Below are 27,423 nucleotides of genomic sequence, written 5' to 3' on the forward strand. Positions count from 1 at the left end.
TTAACTATATGGTTACCATTAAGTTACCATATATATTATAAAAAAAAATTACCATACATCTCAAAATTAATCACAATCACTCATTTATATACAAAATTCCTTTTAAATAAGTATGAGCATTTTTGTTTTCTAAAAATATTTAGTGTGAGAGGATAATGGGTTTTAAGCCCAAATGAAAATAAAAGCCTAAAGAGAAAACAAGAAGATTGCAGGAGGAGGAGGAGGAGTTGAGTTTCTGATGAGAAGTTTTCGTTAATGGAAGTTTTCCTTTTTTTATGATTGCTAGGCTTAGCTCGAGTCGGTTGGGAATTTTTTTAATGGTTAAGATTTTTGAACTTAAAAGATTCAGAGAGATTTTTATAAAAATGACAATGCCAATACTATGGATTTGGAATAATTGCATTGTTGTAGCCCAATTAAAAAAATGTTTTTTTTAAGCTAATTTTAGTGAACAAATTTTTTCAAAAAATGTGGCCCAATTGAGCTCAACTACCGTCCAACGGCTCGTCGTTTGACTCATTTCTATGGAATCATCAGATTTGCAAAAGAAGCTTAGAATTCCGACGAACTAGGCCCAGTCCGCCCATAAAGCAACCAAAACATGTGCTTTACGCTACCAACTATAAAGAAAAATGTAAGGTCACTTGTTTAAAAAGTTTGTTTTGGTTAAGTGTTTATGTACTTCATTATTGTGTGTTCGAGTCCTTGAAAATTTTAGTTTTTTTTTAACAATTTCCAGGAGAATGAGTAAAAGACATCAATCCAGAGTAGAATTTGCTATTAACATATTCTATTAATCGAAGCCAGTTTCTTCAGACATATACACATAGAAATTTTAACACCCAAACACAAGATTATCCATGAAGAATGATTATTAGTTTTTACTAAGCGTCATATATAATCATAAACCATTAAACCTCATGAGGGATGTTTGTAATGTATCAATGCTATTCCTACTCTATGTATACGCTCTGTTGCTTGACCTACTTGCTTACACTGTTGCAAAGTTATAAGGTTTTGTTTGCTGATGATCCTATTAGTCCTTCACTCACAATGCGCATAGCAGCTTCATTCGTGAACTTCCTTGCAAAGAGAAAGCATGGGACGGGTTTCGAATCCGCCTTACACCATTCCGTTCGAGATTCAGACTCGTAATAGACATGGTCTATTTTCTGTCCCGAGAAAAGCAAAAGAACTAGAGAGATTACTTAGGGATTCATTCGGTTGTGATATTAATCCTCTGAACAAAAAGATTGTACCTTTATTTCTTTTATTTCCTCAGGGCCGGAGTTTTCCAATGTGAAAGTGACGGGATGCCAAGATTTGGCTTCATATTTTGTACCTGAAACGTTCCATACAGTGTATGTCACTGTTCTTCGTTCCATTTCACTCTCTAGTCCTTGCATCTGAAATGGTCAGTTTGTAATACATTAACAATATGGAACTTTTTAGATGGAAACAAAAATGAGAGAGATGTGTATCAGATATGATGGTCACCGTAAGCAATGTTTGCACATAGTGTTCATCGGGGATGCAGTTGCGTCGCTTCTGTTTCTGAGTTCACATCAAACGTAATAAAAGTTTCCCCATTTGTTTAATAAAGAAAGAGGTTAATCAATGGAGAGAAGTATTCATAGACTACAGAAAAGACACTGTTGAGATTGTTTTGAAACCAACACAAAGAATCAACATAAACATTCAGGCTGGTATTAAATGAAAAATACCAACTTTGAAATAGCACTTACAAGAAACAACCATGCCTCATTGGTACCTAAAGGTGGACATCTCTGCAAATCGAAAGAGAAATCAAGAAGTAAGTTATTGTTTCTTCAGCAACAAAGAATCAAGATTGAAATTAAAGTCATGATCATAAAGCTTAATCTTTACCTTGCAGAATTCCTTAAAAACTGGGAATACGATACCATCATTTACAATGACCTCTGCATGACTTCTGATCAAAGCTATCCACTGCAATAGATAAAACTAAGATGAGATTAAAAACTTCATGAACTTTAAAAGGTCCCTATCCTCCTAATGCTTAAATTTTCACAAGAAACTCAGGCTTCAAAAATCTTGGTAGCAATGTTCATTTCCTAAGCAAGAAAATGAAGATACCTGGGATCCTTTTCGCCATTTCTCTTCAGGTATGACAGGAGACATTTTCACACTGTACCGTGTCTCTTTAGTATGAAGAAAACTGCCAATAGAGAGCAACAAACATAGTTATCAACATCTAGACAACTCCTCTTATAATACACCAGTTATCAGGCCATATATATCAAGTATGAAGTACTAAGAAACCTCATAAATTCAGACTTTCAATCTACCTATCCACAAAACTCCTCGGTGAAGAGATAAGATATTTGTATATATAGCCAAAGTCATATAATGGAGCACATCTGCAAAACAGAAAGTAGATGAAAATGAAATAAGTCCGTACAAACCACAAATGTGCTCAAAGTCAGATGCAATAAGTGGTCAGGCATAAGATGATCTGAAAGAGTAATGCTGAAAGAAGCAAACCTGTCAGAGAGAAGAACAAATCTTTGATTGGAGTGATCCTCTAAAGCAGATGCAAGCAACAATCTTTCTGCTTCAATCATGCTTGATTCTCCCCATACTACCTATAACCATAACAACACCACCCTAAGTTTCACTATAAAAAAACATCAAATGGAGAAATTCTCATGAACACTCACCTTAATGCTATTGTTCAATTGGCGATTATAGAAATACTGTGATCGTGTAGTTTCTTCATTGAACACGAAACCAGGTACTGAATGTATATAAATTGAGAAATTCGCATGATCCACTCCCTGCAAAATCACCAGAATCAGCAATTTTTTCGAAATTTAGAATAACGGACAAGTATTAATAGGACTAAGAATCTTTTTTGACCTTGAAGAATCTATCCCACATAAAATCAAGTGGGAGATCACGGCGAGCTAAGAAAAGGAAAGCGAGCTTGGGACGATCACCGGAGTATTTGTGAAGCGGTGTCTGAGATCTCGCGACGGAGAGTGGAAACGACAATGTCGTGAAGGAATTGTACTGTAGTTGGATTCGAAGAAGAGCAAGAAGGCAAAGCGCGACGGAGAAAGCGATTACGAGTTTCCATCCCAGCCACACGACGCCGCCGCGACGGGACAATGGAGGCGGAATCTGCGGCTGTGATTTCTTCGTCATTGTACTACGATCACTCACCGTCGTACGATCAACATTCGAGTTAGAGAAACGAACAATCACAAGTCTTTTTAGGGTTTTTGAAGTCAATAAATTTCTCAGGAGAGAAACGGAAACTGAAGAATTGCAAATTACAACATTTTGGATTTTGAGAGAAAGAGAGAAAGAAAGGTAGAATGATGTTGATAGTTCGACGTATAAACTTGTAAACGACGTCGTAAGCCACGTACACGTTTTAAGTTAGTTGGGACCCACGTTAAATTAGAACATCATTAAATTGTTGTCCGAAATTGAAATTGTCAGAAAATGGTATGAAAATTATACAATTTGACTAGGAATATTAATTATTGTATTTCCTTCTATACAATTAGAAAAAAAAAAAAAATACCTTAAAACAAAACCTTTGGAAATTAATGTATTAAGTCATTTTAAAACCTTTGAAAACAAAACAATCCATATTTACTGCAGTAAAAATTTGCAAGCAACAACTGAACCAATTGTATTTGCTACTATGAATCTATGATGCTCTCATATCATAAACTTTCATTTGCTCTCAAAATGATGTAAAGATACAAAACTATACAAAAGAAGCTTACATCAAATATTCATTCATATGCCAAAACAGACCGGAAAAGGAAAAGTTACATCAAAATCCCATTTGAAAAAAAGGAAATCATTCTTTTCAAGAGACACTTGTCTCTTTTACATACATATATCACAGCAAAAGCCAACTACAATAGCCATGGCTTTAACAATTCTACAAAATCTGCTGTTAATCCTACAACAACAAAGCTATAGAGCTTTTAGCTGCGATCTAGCAATAATGTCTCCACTTCTTTCAGAGCTTGTTCAACTGCATAGATCACCATCTTTTTTATCTGTTCACATGGCAAAGATTAAAACAAGATTCAACTACAAACAAAACTGTATCCATTGACAGAAGTTGCTAATCCAAAATTGAAAATATCAGAAAAAGAATCACCTCAAGTTTGTCTTCTCTGGCTTTATGGTTCTTAGGGAGTTGTCGAAACTCATCAGTCAAACGGAGACACTCATCGATGTTTTCAGGGGAAACAAAATCAACAGCTACCTTTGTGCACGACTGTATCAAAATCCATAATACAAGTTAAAGATAATGAGAAAAAGTTTAGTTAATAGGACAGCTTCCATTCAAATAATAACCTTGAGATTCCGAACTTGATGAGGACAACCTGCTGGAATAAACACTGCTTCTCCTAGCTTTTGCACAAATGTCCATGGCTCAATCCCTTTAGTTCAAACAAACAAACACAAAAACGTAAGAATACAATGTCGGTAAGTGACAGTTACTACAGTTACAAGTAACCATACCAAATTCTGCCTTGAGTTTTCTTTTATGCTCCACGGTTAAGAAATATGACTGATCATGTATTGGATGATACACCTAACATAAAGAATCCTATCAGCACAATAACCTCTAAGACTCGGAACTGAAAACGTTTTGTGGATTATTTCTTACCTTTGTAACACGAGAGCAATAAGTATGTCTGAATTCTATGCAATGCTTCCTTAGATACTCTTCAAGCTTAGGAACATCTTCTCTTTTAAAGATGTCCCAAAGTGCACCACTTGTTTCATCATAAACCACAATCTCATCACTCACAACCTCTTCTTCCTCTAAACCATTTTGCTCCTGAAGCTCTTTCTCATTCTGTTGCTTATGTTTCTGTTTCAAATCTGCAATTGCAGACCTTTGCTCCTCACTTAGTGTTACTTCAGCAGTATGCATCAGAATATTAACCTACAAAAACAAAAAACCGTTATACACCTGAGAAACCGTATTATTATTTAACAGTACTAAGTAACAATTCTGAAACTTACAGCATCTGACATATCACAGTGAAGCTTAGTGACTGAATCTCCTCTACCGAGCTCATCTGAAGTCCCATATGCAACATAAGTTTTTGGACCAAGATCTGGTTTAAGAAGTCCTTCAGGAAGTTTTGTAGCAATGTTGAGAATTCCTGATCTAGGATCGCTGTATTCTTGAAATGGTAATGCGGAAATGAACTCATCGCAGTGACGAGGTAAAAGGTTTTCAAACTTGTCTGAAGGAGGCCAATCCTTCAGCTTCAGCATCTCAGGCCAGAAGTTTTCATATGTTCTTCCTTTGCTATATCCTTCAAAGAAACATAGAGTATTTATCTTCACCTGAAATAACAAGAAACAAAATGAGCTTTATAACCTCTTATACAGCTATAGAAACTTTATAAGAAAATGAGTTTCTACCTCACAATTAGCTAAACAATCGATAGCTTTGACATCAGACATATTAGAGCTAATTGCTGAATCAACATTCTCACATAAAGCCCGCCACATCACCATTGGCTCCCAGCTTAAACCAGCTGTGTTGTTAAGAGCATTTCGAACAATCACTGGTTCACCTTTGGACCAATGCTCTTGGAAATGCAGAAGTTCTTCTTGCTTCAGGACATCCAAAGAATCAGGAGAATAAAGGTAATTGTCACTAGATCCGTCCCTCGAAGCTGCCTTCCTCTTCATACTACTCATATCAGAAGAACATCTACAATATGACATTGGCGGTTTGATACTATAAGAGGCTAAGAATGTTTCTGCCTTTTGCTCCAAATCTGACATCCAAGTCACTGGTAAGATTCGCTTAAGCTCCAGCACAGAGTCCCCGCAACCTCCTAGCTCTTTTGGCGCACACCGTATGCTTCCATTTTCATCAGCATTCCACTTGATGGATGGAGTTTTAGTTTCATCCTCGGAAACAGAAGAAGAGCTCGGTTCTGCAGCTTCGCCATGTATATACCGGGTCCCTCTGTACTCGAATTGTAGCTGACATTCCGGGCGGTCAGAAAGCCAACCTCCACGGATCTCTTGGCAACAGTTCAGACACAATTCATATGAACACTTTGGACAGCTTCGATGCAAGTCAACAATTGATGTTGCACAGTGGTTACTAGAGCAACAAAGACATTTCAGTGATATATAAGATAGATGTCATGTAACTCTTCAAACACATGCAACAAAAGGATGATACTTACCAGAAGACACGCTCTTCATTTGAGCATAGACTCTCGGATATATCAACTTGAGAAGCCATTGAATCTATAAACATATCAATATGTTATCTTGTAGCAAGAAAAAATCTTGTCTTAGTAGTAAAAGGGAGAACCATATATACCTTGAACCTTAGCCTCGGTTTCGATTTCTTGATCTTGTGCTTTGCATAACTTTTTCAGGAAAGGAAGCATCGCCACAATCAAGAAGCGAAGATGATAAAATCTTTCGTATTTATCGAGCTTTCTCTTAGATGTCTGCAAGACAAATAGATACATCTCTATTCACACCAAAACAAAAATCGAACTTGCGGTTCTTGATCTATATAAACAACCACCACATATTTTGTTAAGAATGCAACTCATACCTCGATTAAACCACTAGAGTGCAAACATGTGCAGCAGTTGCAAGTTCCTCGGCAAAAGGGACATTTTTCAAGGATATCATCCGTGGACAAATGGGGATACCTGTCACAAATCATAAGATTGTAATTGACGATATTGAAACCTATAGGCAGTGTCATTAAAATGTAAGAACAGAAACTAACCATTTCTTTATGCATGGAAAACAATACAACCTCACTTCACAAAAGGTGCAAATGAAAAGATATCTTCTTTCCCCTTTAGAGCATTGATGGCAAATTGCAAGCTCTCCCAAATTTGCCTGTGTAGGGAAGAAAACAAATCAGAAAAAAGTTGAATACAGTTTCATCACATGATGTTTTCTCATTGTGTAAGAACAAATGCTACCTTTAAACTCCTTGTCATGCTTCTGCAGTCATTAAAGTACTCGGTTTTCAGATAAGAATCCGAAAGTTCAGACTCAGAACGCGAACTCAAAGCGCTAACATCAATCTCGTTGTTAACCAACCAAGTATCCACACTGACTGATTTCTTGCTCCTGCTTCGAGATGTTGCCTTGCTGGAAGGAACTAGTTGGAGTTGTTGTTCGCATTTCTTTTCATCATCAACAACAACTTCTTCTTCTTTCCATGTAGTTGCTCTCTTTTTAACAGAGCTCCTCTGCTTCTTCTCATTCTCTTCACACTTGTTCTCATCATCACATTTCCTCTTTCTTGAAGATTTCGTTTTAATCTCATCAGCTTTAGACCGTTTCCGTCTTTGATTAGCCACTCGCTTAGGACATTCCACACTAATCTCTTCTTCTATGTCTGATGAACCACTGCTAAGACTCGTTGCCTCAACCGGTTTCTTCTTCTCTGGCCAACAAGTTTCTAAAGAAATATCCTTTACACCATTATGCTTGAGAATCACTCCGTTAGTAGCAACTTCACCCTCCATTTTCTCAATTTCACCTGCCAATTCCATAACCAAATCGTCAGAAAATTCAAATTCAGACTCAATTTAATTGGACTCCAATCTTTTTCTAATATCAAACTATGGTTTCACAGATTACGAATGGGTTGTTGAATCAAACAATACAGAGGTTTTAAAACTTTAACATCACAGAGACAAAACCAAACAAAGAGATTAACACGAGTCAAGAACAGAATAAAAGTAGAACAAGAACTGAGAAAATGAAACGACAGAAACTAAAAAAATCACGGAAATATGTCAGAGAGAGTAGCATCATCACCTTTCTGATTAGCTCAAATCAAACAAACACAGAAGAGTTCTTCCTGGACAACCCTAGATTCCGGTGAGAGACAGTGAGGCGATGGATAGCTGTTGAGTCCGACATGAAACAAAGAAGAAATTTAAAAAAACATGAGATTGTGAAGAAAGATATGTCCGAAATGTTGTTCTTTAAGAGTTTCTGAGAGATTTAAAAAAAAGAAAAAGAGAAAGAAGTACAAAATTTAACAGTCAAAGGAACAAAAGTTTTTATGAGCGCTTCTAAAGTAAGCTGCTAGCGACTGTTTCGTAGTACCGTACGTTTTGGATATGAGTGGAACCACGCACTCTTCAGTCGCGCGTGACGATTTTAGAACCGAAGCACCGATTCGCTCTCAGTCACATCCACCGAAGCTTTTTCATTTCTTATCGGAGAAAGCAATTCAATTCAATTAATCATCGGAATACACGATATATATGCAGATTTTATTCCTACTTAAGATTTTTAGTTTGATATATATCACAGACTTGGACGTTAAAATCTATGAATTTCTGATTCTGTAAATAATGTACAGATATGTTAGTACAGTTGGAAATAAAGAAATGTATTTTCTATTTCAAATTTTTGGTCAACAAATATGTTATTTTGATTGGCTATAGAAGAAATGTTATTATTTTCTTTTTCTTTCCCATCACAAAGAAAATATTTTTTTTCTTAATATGTATGTAGAGATATAAACATTCAAACTGTGTACAATGTATCTTAATTTTGATATAAAAAGCAAATACGACTTACCATTCTACATTTATGAGTATTTAATCTTCTTTTTTTGCATTTACTATTATGGTGGTCAGATTTTTTTTAAATTGTTAGCATTTAAGGAGAAAGTTTTTTTATGAAGAAAATATCTACAATAAAGTGTTGACTAATCAAAAGAGACTAAAGTGTCTTGGTTTTTTTTTAAATGGAAGTTAATCTACTAAAAATAGAAGGAAACCAATTCCAATGCTGTTTATCGACAGATGTTTGGTTTTTCTTTTTCTATGGTGTGAGCAATAAGGAGATAGATTCTTTAGCATTGGCTTGTTTTTCCTCGACAATTGTTACATAAATTTCGATGGGACTTCAGTAAAGAATTTTTTAATATACTGAAAACAACTCAAAAGTCAGAACCAAAAATATTCTCATAATATACAAAATCTGACTAAATAACTAAAATTCCCAATTGATATCGTTTCTTTCTATACCGTATATATCCACACCCGGTTTAAGTGAATCAATGTGTCTTACTTTGAGGGTGGTGAACGCGAAGAACCGCGGCTTGCATGGCTAACAGCAGGCGTATTTATCCGGGACTGACGTTTGGTCGGTACAGTAACACACTCTTCATCCGAATCTTCGATGCAATAACCGGATATTTCATCAAACCGGCTATCTTCATAGTCGTTGTCTTTGAAAACCGGATGAATGTATGCTTTTTGAAGATACGGTTTCAGATTAAAATTGGGTTCTCTTGCTCGTTCCAATGTATCTTTGACCATAGCTTCCTGTAAACCGAGCCTTATGATATCAATAACATATACTTAACCAAACCAAACCAAATAGAGTTACTTAACAAGTGACAAAACCTCTGTTTTATGAATATGGTTTTAGTAACAAAGTGAGATTTTTATCTACTAACCTTCAAGGGGTGACGGAGGAATGCTGGTTCATACCGGCCTTTGCAGTACCGGTGGAAGAAAAAGGTTATGATCGGTAAGAAGAGTAGGAAAGGCGTGGACTGAGCAGCTCCCTTAGTGCTTAATAGTCCCATCAAAAGGATTTGTGCGATGATCAATGCTGATATTATACGACCATGAACATCTGGCCAGAACCTAGCCGCGCTTTCATATTCCTGATTATACACATTTATGATCTGCAAAAAGGCAAAATCAGCAATGCAAGAAAGTTCAAGAAGTAGAGAAGGTTTAGTGTGCTTGTGTTATAACAAAGGAAGAATCTTGGTTTAACCAAAATTTGGAAAAGCTTGACAAGAGAAAAGAATCTTGAAGATGTTAAAAGAAGAAACAGAATTTGTTTTACTAACCTGATGACGAAAGACAAGGTAAGCCAATGCGAAGAAGATGATAATGAAAGGGAGTAGAACTGGAGTCACAGGAGCGTAGACAAGACCGAGGAGGAAGTAGAGTTGAATCCGAGGCTCTGTCGCATGATAATTGATCTGTCCCGGGTTCATTGCTTCTTCTCTATCCTTTTCGGTTTTCACCAATAAGGAGTTCTTTATATGGAAAAAGATAAGAGGTTTCAGCCTCAGAATCTCCCCTGCAATACCAGCCCAACCGTCCACCATTATATATGTGATAAAAAACGTTGCTTTTATCGGTATCGCTACCCCAACCGTCTTAGGAATCCTAACAAGTGACAAGTGCAACAATACATAAGCTCAAGGATCTATATCTGTTCCAATGGAGACAGAGAAAGAGAAAAGGGAACTTACTCCTTTGCGGATTGTTTTAGGAAAGAATCAAGCTGTTCAAATGCAGAGCCGGTGATTACGCTTCCGAGGAAGACATTGATGAGATTAAAGATATAATATCGAAAAGCCGCTCTTCTCTCTAACGATGATAACGATACAAACCCTTCGAACTTCGACATTACCATCAAAATGCTTGGCAGAAATATTAGAAAGAGCTTTAACACGATACCCGGAAGAAAACCTTGGATAACCGATTTGAAAAGATCGCTGCAAAACATAGCAAATTCAACATCTAATTCATATAAGTAGGCAATACAATGGAGAGAGTAAGAGACAGAAACATTACTTCTCGATGATGGATTTCAGGAAAGGAGCATTTTTCTCAATGCCTTCGATGCTTGCAAGGGATTGAACAAAGGCTATTGGAATCATGAAGAAGAAAGTGAGGAAGAAGAATGCAATGTGCATTATAAGTCTTCTTACTGTTAAAGAGACATAAGGTATTGCAAGGTTCGACCAAAACACTTCTCGTGCCTCGGGAGCCCATTCAGTTAACCATTCAGTCGGATCACTCGACTGTTGAGTCTGTGCACTAACCGCAGCACCCCACCGTGTTTTAAACGAGACAAAAGCGGCTGGCATTACACTTGTATCATCTTTCTTCACTTTTTTCCTCTCCTCCATTATCTAATCAAGAAACCGAAAAGATAAGTCAAGTTTGATTATTTCCAACTGAGAAACCGTTGTAGGAAGAAATGATACTTACTTGCTCGTTTAATTTCTCGATTTCAGCTATATAATGATCGATTGCGTCAACTTTCTTTCCCCATAGCCCGAGAAAACCCGTCTAGTTTCCCAAAGAACACAACATGAAACAGATTAGATACAAGACAAGCTTCTTTAAGTTTGTGTCTAAGACCACTCAGTTACCTTTATCCTCGGCTTATGTTCCTGGTTCCTTGTATACTTCAATTGGTAATAGTCAAGCCAGTTCTGTGTGCTCTTCTTCTGCTCTACTAATGCTGCCAAATCGTTTGCATTGTACACAACCTGGGTATAATCAACTTCCATAATTTAAACAAAACCCGAGGAAAAAGACTGATTCTTTCTAAGCAATGAATGAGCTTATAACCTGATGCGTAAGATAATGGTCCGGATGGTTAACTAGAAAGAAATGTTCCACACTGTCACTAATGGACTCATCTGGGTCCGCTGGTACGTTCCTAACCAAAACCTGGGAAAGTAACTGGCTCAGTCCAAGGTTCTAACATCAAGAAACAAAACTGATCACATATAATTGCTTTACCGTGAACTGATCAGGGCGCCGTTGCTCGTTCTGGAGAAATGCCAAACGCATAGCAGCTACTTTCTCATACTCTTTCATAAGAACATAGCAAGTCCAGAATGTGAATGCGTAAGCCATCACAAGGTGAGTCCAAAACCTTCCAAAGTACAAACTTTGAAGTCACAGAGGGAAGAAAGAATCATCAATATGAGATTTTTTGGGATAATTTGCAAACCTGTCTGATCCATTTTCGATATTCGAGATGGATAACTTATCAATATCACTAGATGTCACATTACGAAGCTTAGCTAGTTGCAGACCATGACTAGTCCAATTGACAGGTACAAGAATCGACCAAGCAAGTAACGCTATCGGTACAAAGATCTTAAGCCTGAAAAAAAACAGAGAAAACAACATTAGTTTTTAAGATCATACTAATCAAAAGCAACAACCTTTCACAAGCAAATCACAAAAACATTAGTACCCTATCAAGTAAATCCTCAAGTAGACAGCAGAATCCAATCCAGCATGATCAATAAGCTCAGGCTCAGGCATCTTTAGAGCCGCGGGCATCCAGTTCAAGAACCGGAGGTATGAGCCTAAGTTAACATTGACAAACTTGCTGACAAGAGCACCTGAATGCAAAGGGCTGCTTCTTATACCTTTGAGATACCATTTAGGGAAATAAACCCTATCGTTGAATGGTTGAATCCTCAAGATTGCAAATGCCAAAAGGAAGATGATTGCAGTGAGTATGTTGATTGCTGCTGCTACTCCAATATCTCCTAGTGTTGCCATCTTTTTTTAACTCTTAGCTTAAATCTATTTATCAAATAAATGAATCTCCTTTGGGAATCAAACGCTTCTTCTTCACCTGCAAAATCAATTCGAACCCTTTGAAATCAAAAACTTCACCTACAAAAATATTCATTCAAAAAGCGTGTGATATATGTACAGATTATGGAAATTTATATTTCTTAGATATAAAAAATTCTACATTTTACCGAAAAGGAAATTGGTAAAGAGGAATTGGTAAGATAAGATTTTCAGAGTATTCCAAAAAGAGTGAAGATATATCTCTACATTTTAATATCATACCTTAATACGTCTCTTGTTCCTCTCATTTTCATATTACTAGTAATCAATAAAAAGAACAGAATTTATGCACTAGTATAGCAGTGACTAGAACCTTTAAGAAAAGATTTCAATTCAATTCAACTCCTAGATCAAAATCTCAAAGAGACCCAAAACCCAGAAAAAGAAGTGTTTTTTTGCAGTAACGTCTCTTTTTGACAAAGAAATACCATTTTCCTAGAATTTCTGTATAAGCAATCTAACTTATAGATTACTCAAATACATAGAAATTAAAATTGAAGAAGAAATTGAAGACAAAGCTAAAAACACCAAATTAGAGAAGTAAGAGATACCTTGGAATGACACTCTTATAGAGAAGCTTAAACAGTATTCACCAACTCTTCAGAAAACAGAGATCTTGGAGAGATCGGTCTTATTCTCTGTACATACATACACCCAGGAAACAAAAATAGAGAAGCTATGTCGGTTTTTAGCTGTGGAAAACGCTGAAAAAACACGGAATAGGAATAAAGTGAGGACGAGGAAGATGAAGAACTTTTTTTTTTACTTTTTAATGTTTGACAATGGAAAGATTTTTTTTTATTTTGTTCTTTAGCATTGGGTGAATAGAAAAAGGTTGAGGGTGACGTTGGTCTGCGTATAGTCTTTGTCTCTGTGGCTCCCTTTTTCTAGTTGAATCCTTGATTACTGATTAGTAAAGCGTTTACTTCACTTAAACACATGTCTTATGCTGTACTGTATTCAATCAGTGAATATGAGAATTTGAAAGGAATGAGTCAAAGTGTAATGAAAATATAAGGATCTTATGAAGTAAGAAGATAATCCGTAGATTGTTAAGTAATTATTATAATTAATTTAGTGCATTGGTATTAGATTTGATCCTAAAATCAGCTAGCTGCCACGTGGGGCGGCAACAGTGGAAGTCGCGTATGTGCCACGTGGGTTATGCATTGATCGAGCTTCTGGAGAATGTCACGCGCAAGTTGGAGCGTGAATGCCACCACGTTAATACTTTAAATTCACATGGGAAGCGGGAGATTGCTGAACGACAGCGTTTCAAAGTCAAATCTCAATTTCTTAGTGAAAAAAAAATCGACATTGAGATTGATCCCATGGACAAGATTGAACAGATCAAAGAAGGAATCGAAGAGGAAATAGGCATTCCTTCTGATGATTTAACCGCCGAACATTATAACCGACTACGTGGTAGTGTTATTCATCGTTTTTGATAATCGATCGAGGTTTGGTTCTATTGTCTTGGTTTTCTATTTTTTTCTTTTATTCTTCTGTTGTATTTCTCAATGTTAATCACTGCTTTTGGTTCTATGAAAATTCTGACTTTTAGACCTAGTTTTAGAGGAGTTTTTGTTTTGTTTGTATGTTTTATGTTGAATTTATGTAGGATTTAATTGATAAGAAGCAAATTAGTCTGACAAATCCGAAAATTTTGGTATTCTCGTCAATTAATGTTACTAGGTGGGTTGTGATTCTACAAAAATATGAACCTTTTAGAACAATAAACCTGCAAATAACCTTATCTGGTAAATTAGAATGTCACACCAAAATCTTGATATTCTCTTGAATCACATAATAAATAAATAAACAAATATTCATTACAGAAATGAGAAAACTCAACTCGATTAAAAAGGTTACAAAATAAGGATAAATCGAACCAAAACCGGACGGCAAAAAAGAAAGAAAACAAATTCATCAATTTTTTTTTGTTTTTCAAACACTCAACCATAATATTCAATTGTCAATATAAAAAGGGATGAATTTGATATTTGAACTGTTTTTAAGTTTGGATAAGTTCTTAAAGGACTTTTGGGTGAATTTCAATTTTTATTTTATTTTTTATTAAAACTTCTAGAAGTATCAAGTAAACCATGAAATTTGATTGGGTTTTTTTTCAGTACAAAGAAAGATTATTAATGGATTACTTGATAAAAGGTATTTCAGTTTTTACCTTAATTTTGCTAAACGTTAATGAATTTTTTATTGATCTGATAAAATCTACTAAAATATGTTAAATAATGGATTTGTTTTGGAAATTCCAATGCCTAAAAAAAAGGAAATAACTCCAAATCCTTCAAGGCTTTTAACTATCCGAAGATATATATATTTTGATTTGAGAGACAAAAGACAAGGTTGAGAGCGAGAGAGAAAACTTGAGTAAGCATGGAGATCAAAGTGAAGACTCTGACGGAAAAACAAATAGACATTGAGATTGAGCTAACGGACACGATTGAGCGGATCAAAGAACGAATCGAAGAGAAAGAAGGCATTCCTCCTGTTCATCAAAGGATCGTCTACACTGGGAAACAACTTGCTGATGATTTAACCGCCAAACATTACAACCTAGAACGTGGTAGTGTTCTTCATCTTGTTCTTGCCCTTAGAGGTGGTTGTTGCTAATCTAGGTTTGGTTACAATAAGACTAGCTAGGTTTATGTCAATTGTTTTGGTTTTCTAATTTTTTTCTTTCTTTCTTTTCTTCTGTTTGATTTGCTTATGTTATATTGGTTGCTTTTGGTTCTATGAAGATTCTGAACTTTGACCTAGTTTTAGAGGAGTGTTTCTTTATTGTGTTTTAATTGAATTTTTGTAGGATTCAATTAATAAGAAACATATAAATCTCACATATCATGTGCACACCAAAATCTTGATATACTCTTCAATCATATAATGAAAAAAAAACATATATCATTACAGAAAACTCAACTCTTAAGAGGTTACAAAATAGGATAAATTGAACCAAAACCGGACCCCAAAAAGAAAACAAAAAAATGATCAAATATTATTGATTCATGCATGACACATACATTCTTTACATCTTGGGTAACGGTAAACGCTGCGTCCATTAGGTCTAGCGAATACATGTTTCGTCTGTCTAATCGCTTTTCTTACTCTTTTCTCAAACACGTTCCACTCAATCGTACTGTTCTTCAACAATATGTCCGAAAGTCTCCGTTTGTTCGGTCTTATCGTCGGCAATTTCCCTCCTCCGTAATAAATCCGATAACCCGATACAAGAGATGATAACTGACTCCCTGAATCCGTCATCGCAAAAGCGTCTGCTGCAGCACAAGCGATGAAATCTAATGCCGCTAGCTACACATAAACCAAAGGAAAAAAAGATTAATACAAAATTGGTTTTTACTTAGGATTTGATGGTTTGTCTATGTTTAAGTTTTACCTGAGATGAAAAGTTTTTGAATGGTTGTAGTTCGGATTCTGTTAGTAACTTTTCTTTGGTGACTAGATTCGGGTATAAGCTAGTTAACACGGCTAAACGTTTTGATCCTCCATATATGTTTGCACCAGCTACGAAAACTCGGGTTTCGCGGTTGAAGCCAAGAGCCGCGAGCATAAGCACGGCTTCTTCGGGTGTTAGTGGACAAAGTCCTTCTGTCCTCAAAACATCCGCAGATCGGAATCTGAATAAAGAAAAGAAACAAAAACAGAGCAAATTAGGTTTAGAATCGAAGACAAGGAAGCTTGAGTTTGAAGTAAAAGGAACAAACTTTTTTTTTCTGGTTAAAGTTGAAAGAGATGGAAAGTGTTTTTGGCGGTAAGAATCCAACTCTTTCTGTTCTGTTTCACCTCCTCCGAAGTAACATAGAGAATGAGCCACCATGTCGATTTCAAACCGTAAATGGAGAGCAAGGTACTTAGAAGAAGAAGAAGAAGCCGCCTCCTCCTGCACCGGAGAATCAGACTTATTGTCCAAGATTAAGGAAGCATATTTTGGACCGAGGAGATGTAGATCAAGTGGTGCAACGTAAGATCCACTGCCCCGTAATCTCTTCACGAGCAATGCCGCAGTTTCTTGTATCCTCGGGACAAAGTTTAGCGCATGAAAGTTACATCTGCACCGAAGCCTCTACTTCCAAAAAGGTTTAGATAAAGAAGCTATAATCAGAGATATATAGAAGCGCGTAGAGTAAAAAAAATGTCTACCTGTAACTCAAACGGTAATGGATCAAAGGCTAAGCGGTTTCCGAATCCGACAAAATGGATTACTCTGTTCTTGAGTAGTATAGGGAGAATGTGTGTCATATAAAAGTCTGGTTTGGCTTCTTTCATCACTTCTATATCTGTCACCTTAAGAGGTAAAAGTGACAAAACATGAACAAAAAGAGAAGAAAGATGAGACTGTTCGCGTCAAGATTTGGGGAGAAATGTATAACTCACGACGCTACCGATTTCTTCAAGATTAAGAGATTGAAGCTCTTTTGGTAGCTCCTTTACTATCCGAATATCGGGCGACAAGTACTCCATAAAATGTTCCTCTTGGTAGATATCTCCAAACTGACTATATATGAAGTATTAATTAAAGTTCAATACATCGTTACAAATGTAAAAACCTCAAAAATGGCTAGAAAATGAGAGATAGAGGACGGAGAGCTTACAATAGTTACCTTGCATCTGTCCAAACGTCACTTAACATGAATTTGGGAATGACGAGAGCCGCATTGAGCAATCGAGCTACAACAACAATGTTACATACCTATGACGAAATCCATTGGTTATAGACTTATAGTCACTAGAGAATTTGAAAGATAAATTTGAAGGACAAGGAGAAGAAAACTTACAGCAACTCTTTGCTGATTAATCCCTCCGTTTGCAGTTACCATAATATATCCATTTTTGCCATCTAAAAAATCAGGCAAGTTAAACTCCATAGGAAACAAGCTTTAACCTAATTTTATAAAGAGAGAGATTGAATGAGACCGTCAGGAGTCAAAGAACGTTGATCCGCACAAGGCTTCCACGCCGAAGCTTGTTCCTTCGGCTCCTGCCATAAGTCTTTGGTCTCAAGTTTGTTCTGCTCAAAATCAAAACCATTACAATAACGGTTATCACGCATTCCCTATTAAAAAGAACAAAACAATGTTACTGAGAATTAGGAAGGATAAGATTGGTTTGTGAAGAATATATTTACCTCTGCCAAAGCATCAGTAGCCAAACTCAACATTCTACCATATGTTCCATTATATTTCATCTTCTGTTTTTCAAACTTTTTACGCTCTTCATTCTGATTCACACAACAAAAAGTTTAGATCAAATGAAACTTTAAGCACAAAACACAACTCTTCATATAGTCAATTACCACCATATAATAATTCAGTTATGCAACACAATATTTTATTTCAACTAAGATATCATTTTTCTTATCTTCTCTGTTTTTATAAATAAAAAGCTTTTTTTGTTGTATGTGAAAATGAGTGTAGCGCAAGAAACGTCAGTAATCAAGGAAACATGTCAATGAAGATTACGATCATTGGACCTGTGCAGAAACATGTTTTGGGTTCTCAGAGAGTCCTCTTCGAAGCCAGACCCGACCTTCGTGAAGGCGAGAGAGCATGAACCAATTAACGAGGCAAAAGAAACCCAAAATCGCCATAACGCCAATAGCTGTTTTAGCCGTTCTTTGATCGTTACAAGCTTGGATTCTCTTCCTCTTGCATCGCTTTATCGTTTGTTTTGGATTCGGGTCTCCAGCAAAGACGTAGAACCTGGTCGGACCGAGACGCGGCGAATGAGGCGGTGAACATCCGTAGACCCCAAGATCACGTGACTCGGGTCTCTCTTCGTCGTTAGGTCTTTCTTGTCCCATGATCAACAAAAGTCTCCTTTTCTTGGTCTCTCTCTCCTCTCTGTCTCTGAATTGACAAAAAAGGGAGAGAGAGAGAGACTAAACTAAAGGATGAAAGAAATTTCCATAAATAAGAAAGCGAAAGCTTTGCCGAATTTAACGAAGATAGTGAGAGAGAGAGAGAGAGAGAGAGATTATTTGAATTTCAGTGTGTCTGTTATTCTCTTCGTTAGAAAACTTCGAACATCATTAACGTTTAATGTTAGTCCTATAGTTTAGCTATTAACAGAAACAACCTTAGTGTTTTTTATTTCTTCTTATAAATATCTTTAATTTATCACAATTTAACATTCCACCAAGGCACCACTTGAAATATCATTTCACTTGCTAAGTTAGGATCTATAAACAGTTAACATACATGTAAAAGTTATGTGTTGTTTTGCTTTCAAGAAGCAAATAATAGACCCGTTAACAAAGCAACCTACCGGTATAATTTGATATGAAAATGACCTTGATGTATCTCTAGAACCTACCAGCATTAGGTTTTACTATTTTCTTTTAATAGGGTTTACTGGTAAGCAAAAGGTGGTTTAACAGTTAACCTCACAAGTAACGATATGTTGATTTTAGTAGCTTAAGATTTTCCTAATAGAAACCAAAAGAACTTTGTATTAAATTTGAATTCTGACTTTAGAACTTTGTATTAAAATTAGAATCTGACCTTGATGTGTATATAGAGCCTACCAGGACTTTTAGTGTGTTGAAACAATAATTAGCCTTAAACTAAATTTGTACTTTAAAAACATCATAAAAATTCAAGTAACGCATATGTTGACAAAAAGTAGCTTACGATTTTCCTAATAGACCCGCAAAGGACTTTTTTCTAGACAGACTCCGACTTTAGATCTTTGTAGTAAATTTAGACCATGTAGTATAATTATCTTATATGTTGAAGAAACACGAGAGAAATAATATTATAATTATCTTATATGTTGAAGAAACACGAGAGGAATCAACTTAATCGAAATGTTACGGACACGTAATATTCAAGATAAAACAAGACTGATGCGAAATTCCAAGGAAGGCAGAAAAGCAAAGGAATGGTGGTTAGTCGAGAGACTATTGAGCCCCGAGTTCAAGAAGTAGAGTGTGGCTGAGAGAGTCTGAACCAGGTCCAGTGAATTGGATCGGACCTGCAAGTCGATAACATTCCCGCAAAGGGATTAGAATCTGAAACACAACAGATGGTTTGTCAAAAAAAGACAAGAAACATGCAACAAACCTGGGCTGATGTATCGGTTCTTCAATGCCCATTCTTCACGCAGTGATGCGAATTTCTTAAATGGTGCACCTGCAGAGCTCAAAAAGACAGTCAGCAAGACAATCTAACCGCCAATCGAAAACTATGAAAAGGGAAGGGAATCAAAGGGTCACCTTCAAGTTCCACCATTGCTTTCTTGATCACAGGCTTGAACTTACCTGCAAGTTGAAATCAACTCTGATTTTTTAATATCTAGATTTCAAAATGTGTCTTAGTAAGCTTTATTGATTTATATTTCTGTACCGTGTCTCCTCTCGACATCCATCAAGGCTGTGAGAGCAGTCCCACCTACAGTCCATTCTTCCACAGGAGCAGCCAAGTTCCCAACCTGCGCCAATAAGTTAACTCATCTCATTCTAAGCACATACTAGTTTACCAAAGGCTATTATGATCACAGATGGAAAACAGATTTTAGTGGAAATGGTGGAGTACAAACCGAAGAAATTAGTCCGGTCTTCCCACTGTTGAGGAGTACTCCAGCGCCATAACCAAGTGCATAACAGTATGTGGCATCAAAATTTGTGGGCAAGCCGCATCTTCCTTCATACCTGTATTCAAGTTGATTACAAACCATAAATCAAGCTTGTATTATTCACATCAATAAATAAGCAATGTATTATATAACGATTTGGTTAACTGAAAGAACAAATTGCGTAACTTACCCGAAGAAATGTGACTGTCCCATGAATTGTCCCTTGTATGCACCAGCTTGCTTTCTTTTCTCCAATTCAGTTTCAACCATTTGAATAAGCATCTTCTCAGTCTCAATCTTAGCAACCTATTGAGATGAGGACATGGTATTATTAATAATGATTTGTGAGAGATGAAGCTAACTGCATTGTGGTGGAAATTTAGTACGAGGAGACAGGACCATGATCAATTACCTGGACATTTCCGTGTGGGTCTCTCTCAAGCATCAGCTGTTCCTGAATTGCTTCAGGCAGAAGATCAAACAGCTTCAGGGATTGCTCGGTGAGCTTCTTCTTCCACAAACCATTTTCATCGACAACCTCATTTGCCAGAATTTCATTCAGTTCAGCAATGAGCTCTTGGACCTGAGAAGTCATGAAATAAAATTAATCATCAGTTAAGAAGAACAATTATATTAATCGGTTTAAAAGTAGTAGATTCTATTTTTTTACAATGACAACACACCTCAGGAATAAAGTCGATCAGACCTTCTGGAATCAGTATGACACCGTAGTTGTAACCAAGTTCAGCACGTTTGCAGATAACATCCACCATGTAGTCTGTGACATTCTTCAAAGTCTGCTTCTGGGCAGAAACCTGCAAAAAAGTATTTCCAGATCAAAGTTGAGTAAATATAAACTGATCTAATGAGGCATGTGTGAGGTCTCTCTGAACCAATAACCCCATATTGAAATGAATAATTTGCTTCAATGGAAAAGTGTCACAAATATGAATCTGATTTGCAGTCTAATTCTATCATCTACACGATTAAGATTCAGATATCTTTACGGTAATTTGAATTGAAGTCAACCAAAAACGTTACCTCTTCTCCAATAATGGTTATGTTTGGGTGAGTTTGTAAAGCACACTCAAGCGTAATGTGGGAAGCAGCACGACCCATAAGTCTTACAACTGCAATGAAAATGTGATACAGCATGTAAACAAATAGGGCACAATAGAAATGATGCAACTTCAAGAAATTTTGTTAAACATTTACTTACAATGATAGTACTTTCCAGTCGACCTTGCATCAATCATGACGTTTCCGATCATTTCAGAGTAAATCTGCATAGGCATTAAAATGTTTTTAATAGGCTTTTTCCAACATAATTCTTCTGGTGGAACAAGAAATTAGATTCTTGACGAGGAATTGAAACGAGAGCAAAGGATTGGTTATGTAATAACTTATGTAACAATTGATAAAAAAAAAAAAAATGATCAAAACGGAATATCACCTTGCAAGCTGTATCAAACCCAAAACTAGTAGGAACCTCTTTGCATTTCAAATCACCATCAATGGTCTTGGGGCACCCAATGACTCGGGTTTTCAAGTTCTTACTCCTAATTATACAAGTAGATAATAAGTCAAATGCTGAATCAGCAAATATTAAAGATTCTGGTCACATGGATCTTCAAGAACAACTACTTTCGCCTAAGATAAATAAGTTTCAACATAACAGATTCAACTGCAAGGTTTACCTGAAGTTTTCAGCAAGAAGGCAAGCATTGGTGTTGGAATCATCTCCACCGATAACCACCAACCCATCCAAATCAAGCTTCTTTGCTGTTTCTTCAGCTTGTTTAAACTGCACATGAGAGGCATATATAATTACTCACTGCACGAAATAGAGGCTTTGGAAGCAGTAACAAATATCTTTTCAAACCACAAAAAAATATTCAACCTGGTCAGGTGTTTCAATCTTGTCTCTTCCACTGCAGATCATGTCAAAACCACCCTGTTGAGACCAAAAAAAGAATTATAACCACATCGACTTAAAAAGACAAGTATATTTAACCAAGGACTAATGCTCCACATCTAGTGGAGTGTAAATTCAAATCTTGTGGAAGGATCTGAATCCAAGTACCTGGTTTCTGTAAGGCTGAATATATTCAGCATTCAACTCAACATATTTGCATTTCATGATACCAGCTGGACCACCCTTGAACCCGTAAAATGTGCTACCTTTCGCACGCTCTTGCAGGTAATCTAACACGCCGAAAACAAAATCAAGAGTGGAACAATGTCAGCAACTATTCTACAAAAAAAAAAAAAAAAACATCATTTGACGTAAAAATCAAACCCTTACCAAACAGTCCAGAAATAACATTGTGCCCACCAGGTGCCTGACCTCCAGACAAAACAACACCAATCTTCAATTTCGGTGCCGACGAAGGTGCATCCTGATCTGGAACCACTGCTACTGATGGCTGGCCATATAGACCCGGAAACAACTTCGCTATCTCATCTACAACCACATAAACCAAAACACTAAATTCTCCAAAACTCTTCTAAATAATCTATAAACCACAGATCTATAAGAGCATCCATTCTCAAACTACACGAGAGCATAATACACACATAATCACAATTAAACTACTTCAATTTAGCTTAATAAAATCATCTAGTTCCTCAATTTTTCTCACCAAACTAACAAGATCTAGATCAGACTGATAAAAAAACTCAAATCGCGAGTATCTAACCTGGATTCCCGGCGGCGGAACTAGCGGGACCTTCGACGATTTTGAAAGCTCCTTTGAGAACAGAAGGCAAAGGAAGAGTGTTGTTAATACGGCTTGATTGAACTTCACTGTAAACCGAAGCACGTCCTTTCGCAGGAGCATTCTCCGGAGATCCGACGGCGGTGAGATCTCGTGTAACGGCGAGAGCAGGGGCCATTGCTCTGTGGGTGTTGTTTCGCTTTTCACCTAACTAGTTTACTTTCGTTTCGAACCTAACTTTTTTCTTCCCTCCTTTCGTTCACTCGTCGTCAATGGAGTTCACTTCGAGGTCTCCGCATTGGGGTTGGTGTGAATATATACTCTGACCCAAGGGTTTAATAGTCAATTCCTTTATTAATTTACTCATCCTACAAGGCAAAGGGTATTTTAGGGATATCTTGTATAATGGCCTGTTCTATGATGTTCGGAACTTTAAGGCCCAATTTAATTTTTGGGCTTTTGAGCCTTGAGATTATCGTATCTAGCTAGCTTCTTTTTTGCTGTCTATTTTTACGTTTTGTATGCGACGAGTACACATGCCTTGCGTAGACACCAAACCAAACACAATATAGCCTAGTCTGTTGCATTTTATTATAACGAAATTAGTGTTGTATTAATGAAAATGCATGCGTGTGTATAACTCCATAAGTTTTTAAAAAGACATGTAATTCCATAGTTTACTTTCACCAAAAAATCAATCAAGACATTGAACAGTAAGAAGAAGACGGTATATATGAACGTTTTGTAAGCATAAATCTGAATTTTTTTAAAAAATTAAAACGTTACCATTGAAAGTAAGTATTTTGTTCATAATAAGTCTAGATAAATCCGAATTTCGATAGATATATAGTTTGTAAATTAATACTTGACAAAAAAAAGAACTTTTCAATTAGTGAAAGAAATAACAAGCTCGCATGGGGGTTATTGGGCTAAGATCACTAAAAGAAAAGTAGGTAGTAGTAGCCACCGACCGAAGTATTTCTTTCTGATTTTTTGTTATCAATTATCAATTAATTTCACAAGATACGAGAGAGATAAAGATTGATTTATTTTCTTGTTACTTGATACAAGATTTTTTGTGGCACGAATTATTATAACCTCAACTTTAACCCTTTTCCGAAAAAAGAAAGGTATTATAACCTCAACTATTACAACTTGGAAGTAATTAATCGTATATTGTGTTGTTTTTCGTACATAAAGAGAAAGTACTATCATTTTAAACTTATTTTATTTTAGTTTCACTTCTTAATGAGTTTGGGAATATTTTCTAACTTTAGTTAAATTATATATAATGTATACTTTTCTTACCAAACATTTGATTTAAAGGTTTTTATTGATTTGTTAAACTATGAGGAATATTTTTTCCCTATTATGGAAGAATCCAAAGATAACTTATTGTAATTATATTAGCTGGCCAAGGCCAACCGGTATTATCGAAGAAGCAACCTCATAATGATCAAGATAATTTGACAGAAAAATGATCAGGTTAATCTTCTTCCTTCCCAAAATTAACAAAGTTGATTTATAATCCAAAAAGGACCAAAATCATATACGTATCTTTAGGTTGTGGTTGGTAATCCATGAATTAGAACGATAAACTGATTTTGCGATTCTGTCAATTAGTTATTGATAATTTAATTTATGTTTTGTTATTTCACAATTTATTTGACAAAAGTAAAAGAAAATGATCATCATATATACATCATAAATTTTCAGTCCAGTTAAGAAAAGGAAAGAAAAAACTTCATTTCATTCTAATTTTGAATATTACTCTAAGTCAAAACTATAAGTCAAATTCAAATTCTCTCACTGAAAATAACATATTTTTACTTGATATATATACATCAGACCTACTTGCCAACACCCATAAGAACGAGGAAATAATCATGCAACTCGAAGATGCAAGATGTTGGTGATGAAAATCATCCTCTTGTATATGTTACCATCTACAATATATATAAATAAATTACTCAACATGGAATTTGTCTCCTCATCCTGCTATTATGCAAAATAAGAAAATCTATCTGTCAAATAGTAGAATTACAAGCACAAACGATTTTCTATTTATTGCTTGTACGCATTTTACAATGACTTAGTCATTCCCTATTCATAGTGATTCAAATAAAATGATCAATCATACATAACTAGATAACCAAAAATCCAAAATCAGTATATTGTAATATTGTTATTTGTCGAGATTGATCGTATATTACACATCATCCCTAGCCTTTTTTTTTGCATCTAATGACTCCACAAAGCACCAGCAGATAAAAAAACTCTTCGAGTCTTTACTTGTACGAACCTTATAAACAATTATTCATGTTTTTTTTTAAAAAGGCAAAAGAAATAACCAATAGAATTGTAGAACTAGAGATACAAATGGAAAACACCAAATTTTATCCCATCTCAAAAGCAGGAGAGTAAGGTCCCCCCAATTATATTGCACACACACAAATACAACTTCCCCAAACTCTTTTTCTTTCTAATAAGAAAAATAATTTTTATATTTAGCAACTATTATCTAAATGACCCAATTATGTGATCTTATGACTCTATGATACTTATCTATCGTTTTACTTAAAAAATTATTTAAAAGACTTAACATTTGTTTTATTATTTGCGCCTATAAATAGCTAGCGACCCTCTCTCAACCCCTTAACTCACACATTTAGCATCATCAAGGATCGAAAACATTAAGTAGCTAGTTAAGAGAGAGAGAGAGAGATGGAGATGAACATTAAGTTTCCAGTTATAGACTTGTCTAAGCTCAATGGTGAAGAGAGAGACCAAACCATGGCTTTGATCGACGATGCTTGTCAAAACTGGGGCTTCTTCGAGGTTCTTGTCTCTCTTCTCTTGCTGATTGATTATCAGGGAATTTAGGTTCTTTCTTAGATATTCTTTGGTATCATATACATAAAACCTATTATTTTGAAAAATAATCAAATTATTTTCCCTTACATTTTTTTTTTCCGAAAATGGACGTTACAATTCAAAGTTTCGTTATTTCAGCTGGTGAACCATGGACTACCATATGATCTAATGGACAACATTGAGAGGATGACAAAGGAACACTACAAGAAACATATGGAACAAAAGTTCAAAGAAATGCTTCGTTCCAAAGGTTTAGATACCCTCGAGACCGAAGTTGAAGATGTCGATTGGGAAAGCACTTTCTACCTCCATCATCTCCCTCAATCTAACCTATACGACATCCCTGATATGTCAAATGAATACCGGTACACAAACAGACTTTGATCCAGCTTTGAAAACGCCTCACAATCTTCCAAAATTATTGATTACTTTGCTTTCCATGTCTCTTAACAGATTGGCAATGAAGGATTTTGGGAAGAGGCTTGAGATTCTAGCTGAAGAGCTATTGGACTTGTTGTGTGAGAATCTAGGGTTGGAGAAAGGGTACTTGAAGAAGGTGTTTCATGGGACAACGGGTCCAACTTTTGCGACAAAGCTTAGCAACTATCCACCATGTCCTAAACCAGAGATGATCAAAGGGCTTAGGGCTCACACAGATGCAGGAGGCCTCATTTTGCTGTTTCAAGATGATAAGGTCAGTGGTCTCCAGCTTCTTAAAGATGGTGATTGGGTTGATGTTCCTCCTCTCAAGCATTCCATTGTCATCAACCTTGGTGACCAACTTGAGGTAAACCGGTTATTTATTGGTTAAACCCGGTTTATGATAGACGTTAGTACAACTGGTTTTTGTTTAACAAATAGCAGAATCCGGTTCTAGTATCAAATTGACAAACCGATATTAATCAACAAATTGGTTTAGGTTAACCGGGATATATAACTTTTTTGTCAAATGTGCGTAGGTGATAACAAACGGGAAGTACAAGAGTGTAATGCACCGTGTGATGACCCAGAAAGAAGGAAACAGGATGTCTATCGCGTCGTTTTACAACCCCGGAAGCGATGCTGAGATCTCTCCGGCAACATCTCTTGTGGATAAAGACTCAAAATACCCAAGCTTTGTGTTTGATGACTACATGAAACTCTATGCCGGACTCAAGTTTCAGGCCAAGGAGCCACGGTTCGAGGCGATGAAAAATGCTGAAGCAGCTGCGGATTTGAATCCGGTGGCTGTGGTTGAGACATTCTAAATGGATGTGGGATCTTCTACGAAAGCTAAAAGTATATGATGATAAAAAGATGTGTGGTAATGTCAATAAAAGGATTGGGGTTGATGTTAGTAAAATCAATAACTAAGTGATGAATATTATGTGTTAAGCGTGGGAGTGAGTGACTATTTATGCAATAATTGTGTGGGTTCTAAGTTCTAACTACAATACAATCTTAAAGATACAATAATTAGAAGAAAAAAAATGACGTTATTTATGTGATTAATATATTCAAGTTTAGACTATAAGTTTATAGCATATGAAGATTGTCACACAAAAGCCATTAGCTCTAGCCATTTACATTTCCATGAATTAAACCTTTCCAATCAAATAGAATGTTATATAAGTTGGGCCGAATTACATTTCAGCCCAAAGGCCCAAAGGCCCAAAAGCAATTACATTGTTTTGGAGAACTTAGGGCATCAGTCAATATCAAACTATAAATACCTCTCTGTCGCTCCGAAGCCTTTTTATCTCGATTTCTAGGGTTATTAA

At 36.1% G+C, this 27,423-nt stretch overlaps 8 protein-coding genes across 14 annotated transcripts; 3 read left to right on the forward strand and 5 right to left on the reverse strand.

The window, feature by feature from the left end:
* Positions 1 to 773: 773 nt before the first annotated feature.
* AT1G11940 (Core-2/I-branching beta-1,6-N-acetylglucosaminyltransferase family protein) lies at positions 774 to 3,395 on the reverse strand. Of its 2 annotated transcripts, NM_101066.5 has the most exons (10): positions 2,899 to 3,395; positions 2,700 to 2,816; positions 2,524 to 2,624; positions 2,328 to 2,399; positions 2,116 to 2,197; positions 1,888 to 1,968; positions 1,746 to 1,787; positions 1,498 to 1,554; positions 1,260 to 1,406; positions 774 to 1,172 (listed from the first exon to the last, which is right to left on the reverse strand). In NM_101066.5, the coding sequence occupies exons 1-10, from the start codon at positions 3,184 to 3,186 to the stop codon at positions 1,008 to 1,010; spliced, it is 1,152 nt and encodes a 383-aa protein (NP_172658.2). In that variant the 5' UTR covers positions 3,187 to 3,395; the 3' UTR covers positions 774 to 1,007. The 2 variants fall into 2 exon arrangements, with proteins under 2 accessions (NP_172658.2, NP_001320839.1); NM_001332011.1 differs by having other exon boundaries at positions 1,498 to 1,787.
* Positions 3,396 to 3,718: 323 nt separating this feature from the next.
* AT1G11950 (Transcription factor jumonji (jmjC) domain-containing protein) lies at positions 3,719 to 8,305 on the reverse strand. Of its 3 annotated transcripts, NM_001332013.1 has the most exons (14): positions 8,145 to 8,305; positions 7,846 to 7,934; positions 6,999 to 7,564; positions 6,797 to 6,912; positions 6,617 to 6,716; positions 6,374 to 6,506; positions 6,234 to 6,297; positions 5,452 to 6,148; positions 5,044 to 5,373; positions 4,682 to 4,963; positions 4,534 to 4,606; positions 4,366 to 4,451; positions 4,166 to 4,285; positions 3,719 to 4,061 (listed from the first exon to the last, which is right to left on the reverse strand). In NM_001332013.1, exons 3-14 carry the CDS (start codon positions 7,548 to 7,550, stop codon positions 3,987 to 3,989), a joined length of 2,628 nt encoding a protein of 875 aa, NP_001322575.1. In that variant the 5' UTR covers positions 7,551 to 7,564; positions 7,846 to 7,934; positions 8,145 to 8,305; the 3' UTR covers positions 3,719 to 3,986. The 3 variants fall into 3 exon arrangements, with proteins under 3 accessions (NP_001322575.1, NP_001322574.1, NP_172659.3); NM_001332012.1 differs by having other exon boundaries at positions 4,395 to 4,451; positions 7,846 to 8,152; NM_101067.6 differs by having other exon boundaries at positions 7,846 to 8,152.
* Positions 8,306 to 8,805: 500 nt separating this feature from the next.
* On the reverse strand, positions 8,806 to 13,286 carry AT1G11960 (ERD (early-responsive to dehydration stress) family protein). Of its 3 annotated transcripts, none has more exons than NM_101068.6 (12): positions 13,013 to 13,261; positions 12,070 to 12,459; positions 11,821 to 11,976; positions 11,607 to 11,742; positions 11,433 to 11,534; positions 11,231 to 11,350; positions 11,067 to 11,147; positions 10,647 to 10,987; positions 10,322 to 10,567; positions 9,911 to 10,235; positions 9,506 to 9,739; positions 8,806 to 9,371 (listed from the first exon to the last, which is right to left on the reverse strand). In NM_101068.6, exons 2-12 carry the CDS (start codon positions 12,381 to 12,383, stop codon positions 9,111 to 9,113), a joined length of 2,316 nt encoding a protein of 771 aa, NP_172660.5. In that variant the 5' UTR covers positions 12,384 to 12,459; positions 13,013 to 13,261; the 3' UTR covers positions 8,806 to 9,110. The 3 variants fall into 3 exon arrangements, with proteins under 3 accessions (NP_172660.5, NP_001320707.1, NP_001320706.1); NM_001332015.1 differs by lacking the exon at positions 13,013 to 13,261 and adding an exon at positions 12,684 to 12,949 and having other exon boundaries at positions 8,907 to 9,371; NM_001332014.1 differs by having other exon boundaries at positions 8,895 to 9,371; positions 9,506 to 10,235; positions 13,013 to 13,286.
* Positions 13,287 to 13,609: 323 nt separating this feature from the next.
* AT1G11970 (Ubiquitin-like superfamily protein) lies at positions 13,610 to 13,909 on the forward strand (the record flags this gene model as incomplete). Its single annotated transcript, NM_101069.1, has 1 exon — positions 13,610 to 13,909. One exon carries the CDS (start codon positions 13,610 to 13,612, stop codon positions 13,907 to 13,909), a length of 300 nt encoding a protein of 99 aa, NP_172661.1.
* Positions 13,910 to 14,858: 949 nt separating this feature from the next.
* On the forward strand, positions 14,859 to 15,095 carry RUB3 (ubiquitin-related protein 3; the record flags this gene model as incomplete). The annotated part of the gene is made up of 1 exon (NM_101070.1): positions 14,859 to 15,095. The coding sequence occupies one exon, from the start codon at positions 14,859 to 14,861 to the stop codon at positions 15,093 to 15,095; it is 237 nt and encodes a 78-aa protein (NP_172662.1).
* Positions 15,096 to 15,318: 223 nt separating this feature from the next.
* AT1G11990 (O-fucosyltransferase family protein) lies at positions 15,319 to 18,380 on the reverse strand (the record flags this gene model as incomplete). Of its 2 annotated transcripts, NM_101071.3 has the most annotated exons (11): positions 17,971 to 18,380; positions 17,626 to 17,718; positions 17,415 to 17,553; positions 17,276 to 17,337; positions 17,102 to 17,190; positions 16,875 to 16,995; positions 16,641 to 16,784; positions 16,462 to 16,563; positions 16,205 to 16,350; positions 15,877 to 16,117; positions 15,486 to 15,791 (listed from the first exon to the last, which is right to left on the reverse strand). In NM_101071.3, exons 1-11 carry the CDS (start codon positions 18,298 to 18,300, stop codon positions 15,486 to 15,488), a joined length of 1,773 nt encoding a protein of 590 aa, NP_172663.2. In that variant the 5' UTR covers positions 18,301 to 18,380. The 2 variants fall into 2 exon arrangements, with proteins under 2 accessions (NP_001322356.1, NP_172663.2); NM_001332016.1 differs by having other exon boundaries at positions 15,319 to 15,791; positions 16,205 to 16,563; positions 17,415 to 17,508; positions 17,971 to 18,378.
* A 755-nt stretch (positions 18,381 to 19,135) lies between these two features.
* On the reverse strand, positions 19,136 to 23,111 carry AT1G12000 (Phosphofructokinase family protein). The gene is made up of 16 exons (NM_101072.4): positions 22,772 to 23,111; positions 22,378 to 22,536; positions 22,156 to 22,277; positions 21,973 to 22,026; positions 21,770 to 21,876; positions 21,526 to 21,631; positions 21,292 to 21,355; positions 21,114 to 21,202; positions 20,756 to 20,887; positions 20,485 to 20,655; positions 20,263 to 20,378; positions 20,037 to 20,148; positions 19,844 to 19,928; positions 19,714 to 19,758; positions 19,562 to 19,630; positions 19,136 to 19,472 (listed from the first exon to the last, which is right to left on the reverse strand). The coding sequence occupies exons 1-16, from the start codon at positions 22,965 to 22,967 to the stop codon at positions 19,399 to 19,401; spliced, it is 1,701 nt and encodes a 566-aa protein (NP_172664.1). The 5' UTR covers positions 22,968 to 23,111; the 3' UTR covers positions 19,136 to 19,398.
* A 2,293-nt stretch (positions 23,112 to 25,404) lies between these two features.
* AT1G12010 (2-oxoglutarate (2OG) and Fe(II)-dependent oxygenase superfamily protein) lies at positions 25,405 to 27,208 on the forward strand. The gene is made up of 4 exons (NM_101073.3): positions 25,405 to 25,627; positions 25,802 to 26,028; positions 26,117 to 26,450; positions 26,623 to 27,208. The coding sequence occupies exons 1-4, from the start codon at positions 25,514 to 25,516 to the stop codon at positions 26,908 to 26,910; spliced, it is 963 nt and encodes a 320-aa protein (NP_172665.1). The 5' UTR covers positions 25,405 to 25,513; the 3' UTR covers positions 26,911 to 27,208.
* Positions 27,209 to 27,423: the final 215 nt, after the last annotated feature.

This window comes from Arabidopsis thaliana (assembly GCF_000001735.4).
Source record: "Arabidopsis thaliana chromosome 1 sequence".
Lineage (NCBI taxonomy): Eukaryota > Viridiplantae > Streptophyta > Magnoliopsida > Brassicales > Brassicaceae > Arabidopsis > Arabidopsis thaliana.

Coding starts and splice junctions, on each gene's coding strand:
- AT1G11940 (NM_101066.5), bottom strand. CDS start 3,186: ATGACGAAGAAATCACAGCCGCAGATTCCGCCTCCATTGTCCCGTCGC. Junction 2,400..2,523: donor TTTGTTCTTCTCTCTGACAG/GTTTGCTTCTTT, acceptor TCTGTTTTGCAG/ATGTGCTCCATTATATGACT. Junction 1,788..1,887: donor TTTTTAAGGAATTCTGCAAG/GTAAAGATTAAG, acceptor TTCGATTTGCAG/AGATGTCCACCTTTAGGTAC.
- AT1G11950 (NM_001332013.1), bottom strand. CDS start 7,550: ATGGAGGGTGAAGTTGCTACTAACGGAGTGATTCTCAAGCATAATGGT. Junction 6,717..6,796: donor TTTCCATGCATAAAGAAATG/GTTAGTTTCTGT, acceptor GATTTGTGACAG/GTATCCCCATTTGTCCACGG. Junction 4,286..4,365: donor ATCAAGTTCGGAATCTCAAG/GTTATTATTTGA, acceptor ATTTTGATACAG/TCGTGCACAAAGGTAGCTGT.
- AT1G11960 (NM_101068.6), bottom strand. CDS start 12,383: ATGGCAACACTAGGAGATATTGGAGTAGCAGCAGCAATCAACATACTC. Junction 11,977..12,069: donor TTGAGGATTTACTTGATAGG/GTACTAATGTTT, acceptor GTTTTTTTTCAG/GCTTAAGATCTTTGTACCGA. Junction 11,148..11,230: donor AACATAAGCCGAGGATAAAG/GTAACTGAGTGG, acceptor TTGGGAAACTAG/ACGGGTTTTCTCGGGCTATG.
- AT1G12000 (NM_101072.4), bottom strand. CDS start 22,967: ATGGCCCCTGCTCTCGCCGTTACACGAGATCTCACCGCCGTCGGATCT. Junction 21,356..21,525: donor GGTTTGATACAGCTTGCAAG/GTGATATTCCGT, acceptor ATGCCTATGCAG/ATTTACTCTGAAATGATCGG. Junction 19,759..19,843: donor GGATGTCGAGAGGAGACACG/GTACAGAAATAT, acceptor TTCAACTTGCAG/GTAAGTTCAAGCCTGTGATC.
- AT1G12010 (NM_101073.3), top strand. CDS start 25,514: ATGGAGATGAACATTAAGTTTCCAGTTATAGACTTGTCTAAGCTCAAT. Junction 26,029..26,116: donor GATATGTCAAATGAATACCG/GTACACAAACAG, acceptor GTCTCTTAACAG/ATTGGCAATGAAGGATTTTG. Junction 26,451..26,622: donor ACCTTGGTGACCAACTTGAG/GTAAACCGGTTA, acceptor AAATGTGCGTAG/GTGATAACAAACGGGAAGTA.